General features: G+C 39.5%; 1 protein-coding gene across 1 annotated transcript in view; it reads left to right on the plus strand.

Annotated features, from left to right (window-relative positions):
* Window positions 1-13,652, plus strand: part of SLC27A2 (solute carrier family 27 member 2) — a 50,838-nt gene that overhangs the window by 4,313 nt on the left and 32,873 nt on the right. Inside the window, exon 2 of the mRNA XM_002753471.6 lies at window positions 10,246-10,452. Coding sequence (XP_002753517.1) covers window positions 10,246-10,452 — 207 coding nt within the window. The remainder of the gene's footprint in view (window positions 1-10,245; window positions 10,453-13,652) is intronic.

Consider the following 13,652-nt stretch of genomic DNA (forward strand, 5'->3'; position numbering starts at 1 on the left):
TGTGTATTCTATCACACCATCTTGAACATGATACATAAATGTGAGTTTGAATCCATAGTTTGAATGTCAGCCCAGAGCTTGTGGGCATGTAAGAGCTCTTGAGCTCCATCTGTCAGTCAAATTCTGCAGTATATGTAAAGGACCAGCACAGAGGCATTTATCATGAGGATTGATCCAGTTGTTATGAATTTAGGGGTCTCTTTATAAAACTGAACAGTACTCAACCCTATCAGGAATTTCAGTACTCAATTACTCCTTCCAATTTTACTATAGTTACAGAAAGTCAAGATTCACAAACACTTCCTTGAATCAAGCAGCAGCACTGTTTCCCAGAGAATATAATTTTCTCTGTGTTGTACATTTCAGGATCATTCTTCAGGGCAGGGTATGATCTAGGTAATCACATGGAAAAATTGTCTTCAACTATATGAACTGTATCAAAGTTATAATTAATAAAAGCCAAGTGGCTGAGCCGGTAGTTTTTCACACAACTTCCTGAACACAGAATATGGGTAAAACGGGAAAACATATTTAATTTCACACAATATCGGATATTTTACAAAAACATACAAAAGAGGCCTGAAATAGTACATTTGTTCCATTCCCATTTATCCTAGCATTAATACCATCATAAAACTAGCTTTTCTGGGTAGATAACCCAGGTCTCCTGCAGGTCCCTTCATCAGCTCGTTGGCAGGGTCTACACTGCCCAGCTCAACATAGCCATGCAAGGCTCCCACAGTGTAGGTACTATTCTTATACAGGCTTTAGCAACAGATAAAGATACTCTCTGTTGCAAAACTGAGTCCCAGATAAGATGTAAAATGTTCCAGATTGCCTTTGACCTGGTTTTGCAAGGTTACAGAAAACAAAATTAGACCTCTAAACAATGTGATAGACGAAAGTGCTTACAACAGCTTTCAAAAATATTGCATCATTAAAAGCTCTAAGACAAGAATTTCATTATAAAACAAGTGTTGGGACCAAGGATAATTCTTGTCATCCAAACTTTTGTGATTATATTGAGAAAAACTGATGGTACAACAGTATGATTCTCAAAGCAAGAAACATTTAGAGGGAAGGGAGGCCACACACACCCAAAAAAAGGAGAGATTCCCAACAAGGTACAAGCTAGTTTTCTCTCGGCCATGATGGGATGGAGAAATAAGAAGATGAATTCGTTCAAGAATCTTACAGCCCAATAAAAGAACTAAACCACATACATACACAAATGATTGTGACACCCAGGATAATGTGCTCAGTGTGCTGGGAGAGCTGCAAGTGCTGTAGGAAAACAGGCAGAGGTCCAGAGAAGGCTTTTTGGGGCACTCCCCCACTGCACTTGTCCAGACTATTGAGCTGGACAAGTGCAGTGGGGGAGGGGCCATTCCAGGCAAAAGGAGCACCAGAGACAGTTCTGATCAGGTGCTTAACACAGTGAGAAGCTTCATTAAAAGGTATTGCAGTGTAAGAACAATGGCAGGCTGGACTTAAATGACAGTTATTTTTTAAGCTGTTTCCTGAATGGACTCAGGAAATGGAAAAAATATGGACTCAAAGAGTCCAAAGAATGGCCAACAGCAGTGGCCTCACTTCCACAGAAGGAAATATTTAATTTTCTAATGCCAACTTTAGTCCAGTATCCAGGCACAGAAATCCTCTAATCTCCACTCTTCTCACCTGTTTGGGCTGCCCAGGGAGTAACTTAGATGAATTGCTTCAATGAGCATTGACTGTTTCAAAGTCTTAGAATTGACTCATCTATCTTTGAATAATTCCCTAGTAATGCAAGAGTGCTCTTGGGAATGAGACCTGTGAGGCTGCAAGGGAAGCAGACTGGATAGAGGGAGACATTGACCTGTAATGTCACAACAGAAGCCTACCTCAGCAGATTCTCTGATCCTAAGGGGACTCTGAACCTGGGATGCCCTTCAGAGTTGTCCCAAATTAAGGGAATTAGGCTGTGCCTTCATACCTACCCATCAACCAGTCCAATAAACTCAGGCTGAGGTGGTTGTGTTTGACCTTGGGCAAAGTGTCTCTCTTCAACCAAGGACAAGTCCTGGGAGGGAAATACATACTCAGAAACCCAGACACCAAATAATTAATATATCCAATAACTGGGATTCCCAACCTAGTAGTCCAAGGAAGCTAGCTTAAAGATATTCTCTAAAATTTTTCTTCTTTCCCTGCTCATAACTAAAGCTTGCAAAGGAGGTGGTTGTACATCTCCATCCAAGAACAAAACTAGCACTTTATTTTCTTCAGAAACAAGGGGATGAAGAGGTAAAAACAAATTCTGAATCAGGTGTTAATGTTATTGAATCTGAAAGAGAAGGATAGAGTTAATATATTCTACATAATGAGTATAAGGGGCTAGTATTTGAAAAGGACTTTCCCATGGCCTCTGAGGAAAGAGAGTAATCGTTAGTAGAAAGATGACATGGTTGCTTACAGATATCAAATGCTAACAATTATGTAAGGCCCTGTATGACCTGGTAACTCATGATAAGGAAATACCTTTGATTCCAGGGCTATTCAGAAACAAGACTTCATGTAAGCAAGAAGAAATAAAAAATAACATCAAGGAGCTTATTACCTAATTACATAAATGTAAAATGAGCATGTATTTCCTTGTTAAACTTTTGCTTGCTCCTAGCGGAACTTAACCTTAATTAAACATTTTTATGACCTCTGGGTGATTTGTTTTGTGTGGGGAAGGGGGGCATGTGCATGTGTCTATTTGAAGTATTATAATATGCGTCATCTTGCTGAACAAAATACTGTCATTGCAAACTGCCAGTGATTGAGATGCAAAATCACAGTTATGAATGGCATTTTAGGAACTATTTTCAGGTTGTCTTTAAGGACTGACTATGCTGTTAATAGCACCAGTTTGTGTTTCGGTTGCTTTTATGAAGGAAGGAAAGAGATAAGCTTTCAAGCTCGACTTGCTCATCAACCAGCCATTTTATGATCAGGAGCACATTTCCTTTCCCTACCTTCCTTTTGGATCTTACCTTCTTGGTAAATATTTCTGGGATTTTTTGTTTAACTAACCTAGTCAGTTACACATTCATTGAGGCAATCTAGTAGCAGAACAAGCTACTAGACTGCATGTTTTCCTATTGGAAAGCTGCAAGTTTAGCCTGAGCACCTTGACGCCTTAGGAATGGAGTTTGATTCAGCTCACCACCCACCCTCTTTCTCTGCCTTCTAGCAATGGGCTTGTTTATTCAGAAAGTTCTTCCTTTTCTCTAAAAAAGAGGCAGGTGTGGACTTAATATGCTACCTTAATTTTTAAACAATTTCTTTGAACAGACTTTAAGGGGATGGGGGAGTAATGTAATCACTCGATTTTTCAGCACCCAAGTGTGTGCTCTTTCTCTGAAGGTTTATTTCAATCGACAACTTAAAACTAGACTAATGAAGAACTAACTGATGGGGCTGCTCTACACCCTTCAGGCAACGTTCTGTGACTACTATTTCTCATACTCCAGCTTTTAATAAAGCTTGATGTTATGTTCTTCAAGAAAAGATCATCCATGTTACTCATTAAAGGCAGATCCACATGATTTAACAAGAGCTGAGTAGAAGGGCAAGCAGCTAGCCTCTTCCAAGAAATAAGGCACTTCGCTAGAACTTAATCTGGATGGCTCATACAGGGAGGTGGAAATCTCAGAAGCCCAGAATGATTCTTTTCATTTTGCATGTGACCCTCCATACACTGACTTGATTAGCCTCTTCCCATTTATAAAAATAAGATTACTGGTATCTGTATCACAGGATCATTATGAAAATTATGTGAAGTGATGTATGTAAAGCTCCTATGCCAACAGTTCTATGCAAATGAAAATTTTAAATGTTTGTTATTAGTAAAGAGAGAGGTGGGTGCTTGCTGTGATGTGCCACCCAGATCCCCCCTTTAGGATTGATGGACTCACTCTTCATCTGCTGGGAGCTCTTAGCTGAGACCCCTCCCAGGACTTGTCCTTGGTTGAAGAGAGACACTTTGCCCAAGGTCAAACATGACCACCTCAGCCTGAGTCCATTGGACTGGTTGATGGGCAGGTATGAAGGTACAGCCTACCCCCCTTAATTTGGGACAACTCTGAAGGGCATCCCAGGTTCAGAGTCTTCTTAGGATCAGAGGATCTGCCAAAGGAGGCTTCCGTCGTGACTGCATTACAGTTCAATGTCTCCCTCTATCCAGTCTGCTTCCCTTGCAGCCTCACAGGTCCCAATCCCAAGAGCACTCCTGCATGCACATCTCAGAGTCTCAGAGAACCCAACGTTGACAGATAGAATTATTGGAGGTTATATGTTCTGGTTGATATTCACCCTTCAATGAGCAGACTTTACAATAGGAATTATAAAAGAAAGAGAGAAAGGAAAGAAGAGAAAGAAAGAAAGAAAAAGAAAGAGAGAGAGAGAAAGAAAAAAAGAAAGATATTTCAATGCTTAAATAAGAAAATACGTAGGCCCATAGGGCACAGTGGCTCATGCCTGTAATCTCAGCTCTTTGGGCAGCCGAGACAAGTGGATCACTTGAGGTCAGGAGTTCAAAACCAGCCTGGCCAACATGGTGAAACCCCATCTTGACTAAAAATACAAAAATTAGCCGGGCATGGTGGCAGTTTCCTGGAATCCCAGCTACTTGGAAGGCTGAGGCAGGAGAATCACTTGAACCCGGGAGGCGGAGGTTGCAGTGAGTCAAGATCTCACCACCACACTCCAGCCTGGGTGACAGAGTGAGGTGCCATCTCAAAAAAAAAAAAGTTGGCCCAATTATATCTATAAAAGATTCAAGAAAAGATATTAATATCAACTAGATAGTTGACAGGTATATTCACATAAAGAATTTCCTTTCAGATTTCTTTTTTGTTTTCTACACCTTTAAGGGAAGAAAGGCTGCCATAGTGTGTCCTGATATGGTTGGCAAGCCACTGGAAACTCAAGTCTGCCCAAATAACAAATTCTACACCCACAGCCTAGAGGAGATGGAGGGAAATTGTGTGGGGCATGGGCAGTGGCCCTCCCTTTAGATTAGATGACTTGCAGAGGGCTAGCTGGGAACATGAATGAAGTACACATGATGCAAAGTTGCTCGGACTGTGATCAAGCATGACATCAGCTTAATTACATTTCCTTTTATTTTTATTATTAAATTTTTGATACTAATACCTGAGTACATTTTTCCTTTGTTTTATTTTGTAGGGGGGCTGAGGGATGGAGGACAGTGTCTCACTTTGTTGCCCAGGCTGGAGTGTAGTGGCATAATCATGGCTCACTGTAGCCTTGACCTCCCAGGCTCAGGTGACCCTCCCACCTCAGCCTCTGGAGTAGCTGGGACTACAAGTGTGCACCACCACACCAGCTAATATACATACATATATTTGTATTTTTTCATAGAGGTGTTTTGCCATGTTGCCCTGGCTAGCTCTGAGTACATTTTTTAAAAAATTACAGGCCGAGCGCGGTGGCTCAAGCCTGTAATCCCAGCACTTTGGGAAGCCGAGGCGGGTGGATCACGAGGTCAAGAGATCGAGACCATCCTGGTCAACATGGTGAAACCCCGTCTCTACTAAAGATACAAAAAAAAATTAGCTGGGCATGGTGGTGCGTGCCTGTAATCCCAGCTACTCAGGAGGCTGAGGCAGGAGAATTGCCTGAACCCAGGAGGCGAAGGTTGCGGTGAGCCGAGATCGCGCCATTGCACTCCAGCCTGGGTAACAAGAGCGAAACTCCATCTCAAAAAAAAAATAAATTACAGAAAAACTTAAAGTCCCTTTTGACCTACCATTTTCTCCTCATTAAGATGATTACTTGGAGGTGAAGAAAGAAAAAGACTTACTAAGGCCTATCTATTCTACCTACCAGATATCTCTTAAGTACATTCACTTCTCTCTACCCACTGCTGCCTCCGGTGTAGACAAGATTCATCTACCAGCTGGTCTTGCTACCTCTGCTCAGGCCCCTCCAGTCCACTTGTCTGGCCTAACCCAGACCCTCAGGGACCTGCTCTCTAAGTCTCCAGCCTCTTCTCCCAGCCTAGTCCCCTCCCATTCCACATTCCAGTCAGCTTTAACCTCTTTTAGTTACTCTGGCCCCATGCAGCGTTGGCTCTGGGACTTTGCATAAGCCGTTCCACTGCAGGCTTAGTCAGTCCCAGCTGATCTTCATCTTCACCGTCTGCTCGTTTTTCAGTTCTCAGTTTACAGGGCACTTCTGGGTCATCTTTGTGTGCCCCCCACCCCACCTGCTTCCCAAATACCTTCTCCTTCCCCTGTTGTGACACCTATGACAACTTATTTGATTTTTTGTTGTTGTTTCTCCCCTATTAGACCTGGGGTCTATGAAAACAGGGACAGTGTTTTGCTCACTGTCCTATCCAGCGTGTAGCGCCTTGCCTGCCACACAGGGAACACTCTTTAAATAGACGTTAAATAAATGTTGGAAGGGAGGGAATGAGAATGGATCAGGTAACTTATAAACGGATTATCTGACTATGGACCCTGAGTCTTATGACAGGAGGAAGGAAAGGAGATTTCACATTCTCCATTCCTTCTTTAAATAGCAGTAGGAGGACTTGTTTTTTAATTTACCTCTGTGGGCCCTTACTTGTAAGCAAGGCATACTTGTATCTCAGAAATTATTTTACCTTACATTATGTTTTATTAAAGGTTTATCAACTTGCAGATCTGAATTGTTTACATCAGCGACTTTAGCTTATCCCTCTGTCTCTTCCACACTATCATACTTTGTCAGACTTTTTTCAATTACAAACATTTATTAAGCACTTATCTAGTAGTTCCAGGGGTGTAAAGATGATTATGATCTTAATTTCAAAGATTTCCCTGTCTAATAGAGGAGAAAATGCATTAAACCATATCTGCCAGTCATGGTGGCTCACACCTGTAATCCCAGAACTTTCAAAGGCTAAGGTGGGAGGATCACTTGAGCTCAGGAGTTTGAGATCTACCTGGGCAACATAGTGGAATACCATATCTACAAACAATTAGCTGGGCATGGTACACCCGTAGTCCCAGTTACTTGGGAGGCTGAAATGGGAGGATCACTTGAGCTCAGGAGGTCGATGCTGCAGTGAGCTGTGATCATGCCACTACACTCCAGCTGCGTAGACCCCAGAACACTGTCTCAAAAAAAAAAAAATTGAACCCTATCATACTATGTACTAAATACCCTGATAATTGTATATGCAGGCTCCTATGGGAGCTGTAGAAGGGAGCAACTAACTTTGCAGAGGGAGGAAAGGTAACAGAAAAGAAGTGCTACCTACACTGAGTCTTGATGGATAAGCAGGAGTTTTCCAAGTGATCAGGGGGTAAGAGAGCATGAAACAACCTGGGCAAAGGTCATGAGACATGAGCATATGGGTACCTTCAGGGATTTTCCATAGATCAGTGTGGTTAGAGGAAAGACAGCAAGAGGTATAGAGTAGGAGATAACATCAGAAAGCCAGCAGGAGCAGGACCCAGAGGTACCTCATGACCTCCTGAATAAGGAGATTGGATTCTAACATAAGAGATGAACAGCCCTGAAGGATCTTAAACAGGGTGGCAACAAGAAGTTGGACGATAGAGAAGCTAATATATTAGAAGCAGGAAGAGACTCAAGGGCACAACATTGGTCAGGAGGCTATAGCAATAACCTAGGTAGGAAATAATGAGGATGTGAGCCAAGGCAGTGGCACGGGAGTGATGCTACCATTTCTACAACAGTCATATTTTTGTAACATTTCTGGAGCTGAAGGACTAAAGAGCAACCAGTCAAAAAAAATTTTTTAAATGTAAAAGAGGGGAATAAAGGTTCCTGGGGCAAAAGAAAAAAAATGTGACCTGATGGGGTTGAAATAGCACATTAAAAAATAATAACCAAGTGGAAACTCCAAGATAACTGTTCAAGAAAGAAAATACAATTATAGCATTTTACTTGGCTCTGCAGTGAATATTTTCGTAGTCATTATTATGTTGATTCTGATTATTTTGGTTTTCAGCTTCTAGAGCCAATCCATAAAGCTGGGAAGACAGAATAATGATATCAGAATAAATATAAATGCTATTACCCTAGACAATGTAAAGGGAAGATAACAACTGTCAGAAATGGACAGGGTGAAATGGAAGTAGGGATCAAAATTTATAGGCTAAGAAGTAGCAGGAAATGCATACTTTTTGGTGATGGAGAGTTAACTGCCAGAAGAAATAGCTTTTAAAAATTGACAATGGTTGCCTCTAGGCAGTAGCTTTAGTTGTGAGGAAGGCCTGGGTAAAGGCTTGTTGATTTTCATTATAAATCCTTTTGTACAATTTGATTTATTATTACCATGTACATGAGTGTTTTGATTAAAATATTTTTTTTAATTTTAAATGCACTTATCCTGGTGATATTTCTTGTCTTCATGGAGATATCGTACACAAGCATCGGCAAAACATAGCATATAAGATAAATTAGGTATAGCCTCCTCGATAATTTCCTGGCATATTTAGTCACCTTCCTATTAAGAGTAAGAATATTCACTTCAGTTATCACAATTCAAGACAAGTAGGCTTAAAAGCAGTCTCATCTATGGCACAAAATCCAAGTGGCAAGCATGAAATGTGGTTTGCATATTAAATTGGTGCCTTTTACATTTTTGACCTTAACCCAGTAAGAAATACATTTGTGCATGACCCAATACCCACACACCTACATAACTGAAACAAAACTTTAAAAAATGAACAGCTCTGTATATATGCCACATTTTCTTTATCCAGTCTAACATTGATGGACATTTGGTTGGTTCCAAGTCTTTGCTATTGTAAACAGTGCTGCAATAAACATATGTGTGCATGTGTCTCTATAGTAGAATGATTTATAATCCTTTGGGTATATATCCAGTAATGGGATTGCTGGGTCAAATGATATTTCTAGTTCTAGATCCTTGAGGGATCGCCACATTATCTTCCACAATGGTTGAACTAATTTACACTCCCACCAACAGTGTAAAAGCGTTTCTCTACATCCTCTCTAGCATCTGTTGGCACATGTATCCCAGAACTTAAAGAATTTTTTTAAATCTAAAAAAAAAAAAAAAAGCCCTGTTCATCTATTAGGAATAGTTCCTATTAGCAATGTTATAGGAATACTGCTATATGGAAGAAGCAATATTAAGAGTAGTATGTACTAGGCATTCTTCAAGGAGTTTTATAACATTTGTTGGTAAGATTCTGCCACCACTCTTGAGATGGATACTATTTTTACTTCCATTTTAGAGATTCATAAAATGATGCTTAAAGAGGTTAAGAACTTCTCAAGATAAGCAGTAGAACTGTCAGTAGAATTGTTACCTTTTACTATGCAAGATGTGCTCCAAAATTTCTATTTCCTTCTTGTAAGTATTTCTCATTTTTTAAAATATCACTCACTTTAAATGGTTTTAACAATTTACTACTGTAATTATGACCCACAGGTTGGGAAACACTGCTCTAAATTACTCCTTTTTTTCCTCAGATAAGATAATGTACTTACGAAATTTAGAGCTTATTTCTCAGATCAGTTAAACCTTCCTAGGAAACAACTTGTTACTGATGCATAAGAAAAAAAATTGTTAGATAATAAATTAGCTTCTATCATCTTTCTTAATTAGCATGGCTCCCTTCTTTTCATTTCTCTTCTCCTTCCTTAAATTTTTCTTTTTTTTTTTTTTTCATCACTGGTCCTGTGTGGCACATATTAGGAATAGCTAAATTTATTTCTGGAGTGTATTTAGATATATATCAGTTATACGCTGATATTTCTTGGGTTTGGCCCATATGTCCATTGGTTTGCACTTGCCACAAGAAATACAAATTTCAGCCAGCCATCTACTATGCTTGTGAAACCATCAAAACCCAACCTTCCCTCAAATATTGGAATCTTGTGGTTTTTTCAAATGTAGCAAATTTCTTGTTTAAAATGCATAACAGGGCCAGGCGCAGTGGCTGACACCTGTAATCCGAACACTTTGGGAGGCCACGTCGGAAAGATTGCTTGAGGCCAGGACTTAAGATCAGCCTGGTCAACATAGTGAGACCCTATATCCACTGAAATAATAATAATATAAAATGCATAATGATAAGTATCATTTGTCATATCCATACATTTAAGCAAAAAATTATGCTGAAAATAAAATTATGATGCTTATGGAAGCACTAATAGAACTTTCATAGACTGATTTAGTTTGGTTTTTTTTCTTATTAAATTCAGAACTACAAGCAGCTGTTGAAGAGATACTGCCAAGCCTTAAAAAAGATGTGTCCATCTATTATGTGAGCAGAACTTCTAACACAGATGGGGTTCACTCTTTCCTGGACAAAGTGGATGAAGTATCAACTGAGCCTATCCCAGAGTCATGGAGGTCTGAAGTCACTTTTTCCACTCCTGCCTTATACATTTACACTTCTGGAACCACAGGTAAAAATAAAGGGAGGATTTTCAAGGAAAACTGGATCTGAAGGTGTTAAACGTCGGCATGGGTTTTCAAATCTCTTTCTTTGGCAAAACCTATTGAATAACTAATACTTCCGGAGATTTAGTTATTTGCCTGTGGGAAGTGATTTTATTTCATAGCATATGATCCCATTTAGGTTTCTCCAAGCTATGCATATTCTCCCGTCCGTATAGAATACATAAAGAGGTTTACCAAGAACTACAAAAGTAGTTATGATGATGATAAGATTTGGCACTGATTGGCTAGTTGGAATTTTTTTCATGCTTGTTGTATTTTGATTATATTACACCCATAGTTCATATATGTATAACTGATTATAAATGGAACACAGGAGAAGACCAGTAGGCAGTGATTGGGTTCTATTTATATAAATGTTTTGACCACTATCTTCCCTATGCAACACCAGCTTGGAGCTGTTTGGTACTGTGGCTGTGGGGTGGCTCTATCATAAGGCCTAAAATACTGTATTTCATCAAATCTAGAATGCCTTCAACTGTAAACTCTACCATTATGAGTCAATAAGAAGGAATACTGCCAGTTAACAATGTTATAGGAACACTGCTATATGGAAGAAGCAATATTAATGGTAGTGTGCTAGGCATTCTTCAAGGTTTACAACATTTGTTGATAAGATTTTGCCCCCACTCTTGACATGGGTACTATTTTTATTTGCATTTTAGAGATTCGGAAAATGATGGTAGAGAGGTTAAGAATTTCCCAAGATAAGCAGCAGAACTGTCAGGATTCACCTTGCAGGCTGATTCCACAGCTCATACAACTGACGGCTCTATCCCAGTACCTCCTTGTTTATTCGTGTGATAGATATTTACTGTCTGCCTACTATAGGCCAGAGAAGACAAAATGTGCTGATATGGAGCCTGAGGGATATATTTAAAAGAAGGACAGGAAGCCAGCCCCAGAATGCCAATTATTATTAATATTGGAAAATGGAATCTATGAGGTTTTTACCTCTCTTGATTAAAATTTCAATTTAATTTAAGCAGGTAATGCATGTGTTCTCCTTGTTAAATAAACAATAGACAAGGCTAAAATATCCTTTGAGCCTTTTATCTCAACTGCAGCTGACAGGAACTGTCTCCTTCACCTCAACAGGCCCTTAGCACCTACCTGAGCTCACAGTTCTTGGACCTGAGTTTAACCCTATTGCTGGCTTCACTTCATACAGTCACTTTCACTAACTATTTTCTTTAAGTGAATGAAAAGAAGCCAGGAATGACATATTAAAGCTGGTGCCCAAAACATAATGTCTATCTTTTTTCATTTTTTTATTTTTATTGCCAGGCCAACAGAAAAGTGAGAAAGCACAATTAACCAATTGCTTCTGCTGCATGCAGACACTCCTTTAATTTATGGGACTTTTACCATCATTTCTTAATAGAATAGTAAAATTAAATTATAAATGTTTATTTGGGAAATAATTGAGCCCTTGGTTAATAAGGGGGAATTCTAGTGTTAGTACTGTGAAAACGTGTATGAAACTTTGTTATAATGCATGTTTTCACAATCAAATAGAAAACCCCTTTTAGGGAGAAAAAAGAGAATGAACATTCTCTGATTTAATCTCATAAATCAGAATTTATATTTAATTGAAAGACAATTGGATGGGCATTTATTTTACTTTTTTCATTTATTCTGAAGAAAATATTTGCTAGACCAAGCACAGTGACTGACACCTATAATCCCAGAACTTTGGAAGGTCGAGTCAGGAGAATCACTTGAGCCCAGGAGTTTGACACCAGGCTGGGCAACATAGCGAGACCCCATCTTTATGAAGACATTAAAAAATTAGCTGACATCGTGTATACCTTGCAGTCCTAGCTACTTGGGATTCTGAGGCAGAAGGATCACTTGAGCCCAGGAGTCTGAGGATACAGTGATGTGCCACTGCACCCCATGCTGGGCAACAGAGCAAGACACTATCTCTAGAAAAAAAAAATGCTAAGTTACTCTTATAAACATTAATTAAAAGAATTCACTTAAGAGTTGGAGAACAAATGTACCTGTTCCTCAAAGGAAGTCATTAGCACAAAATTATGTAATAGTTACCAGATATTCTTATGTCTTCATTAATACAAAATCTTAATTTAGGAAAGTTCTGAAAGTACTTCAAGGCAATAAAGATGACCATTTCTTGTGAAAAAAAAAAAAATCAGAGGCCAGGCACAATGGCTTGTACCTATCATCTCAACACTTTGAGGCCAAGGTAGGAGGATCACTTGAAGCTAAGAGTTCAAGATCATTCTGGGCAATAAAGCAAGACCTTGTCTCTATAAAAAATGTAAATAAATAAATAAAGTATTCAGGCATGTTTGTGCACACCTGTGGTCCCAGCTACTTGGGGGGCTAAGACAGGAGGATCACTTGAGCTGAGCCTGTAGTGAGCCTTGAACACCACCACACCAGCCTGGCAACAGAATAAAAGCCCATCTCAACAAAACAACAACAACAACAAAAACCCATAAAACCAAACAAAAAACTGGCCCATTGTCAAAGAAAATGAACTTGGAATTGTGTTTACTATAATGGTAGGTTGCTAGCCACACTTGTCCGCCTTGTAACAATTTGCTGCTATTTGGCAATAGCTTGTGAAGGTACCATCAAGTATTGAAGAATCTGAGTCAACAGAGATCTGTCTTCCTCTTCATAAAGCCTACTTACCCACTCAGATCTTAAACTCTTAGCCCCTTCTCAGTGACTTCATGCCCTCCCAATCGAATTGATCTTCCATGGGAAACAATGTAAGTGTATACTCACAGAATAAAACCTTACAAAAAGCGTATATAAATTACGGTTAAGAAAATGCAAATGCATTTAGTCTAATGTACCAAAACTACACTGAGATACCATTTTTCACCTTTCAGATTGGCAGAGGTCCCAACATTTGAGAGCACACATTGACAAGGCTAGGAGGAAACAGGTATACTCATATACTGCTGATAGGACAATGAATGGGGACAGCCATTATAACTGGCAGTGTGGCAGTTATCTATCAAGATTACAAATACTTTATTTTTTTTTAAACAAAAACTCATTCTGTTTCCCAGGCTGGAGTACAGTGGCAGGATCATGTTTCACTGTAGCCTCAACCTCCTGGTCTCAAGCAATCCTTCCACCTCAGGCCCCCAAGTAGCTAGGAATACAG

The sequence above is a fragment of the Callithrix jacchus genome, chromosome 8 (assembly GCF_049354715.1).
Source record: "Callithrix jacchus isolate 240 chromosome 8, calJac240_pri, whole genome shotgun sequence".
In the NCBI taxonomy this organism is placed as follows: Eukaryota; Metazoa; Chordata; class Mammalia; order Primates; family Cebidae; genus Callithrix; species Callithrix jacchus.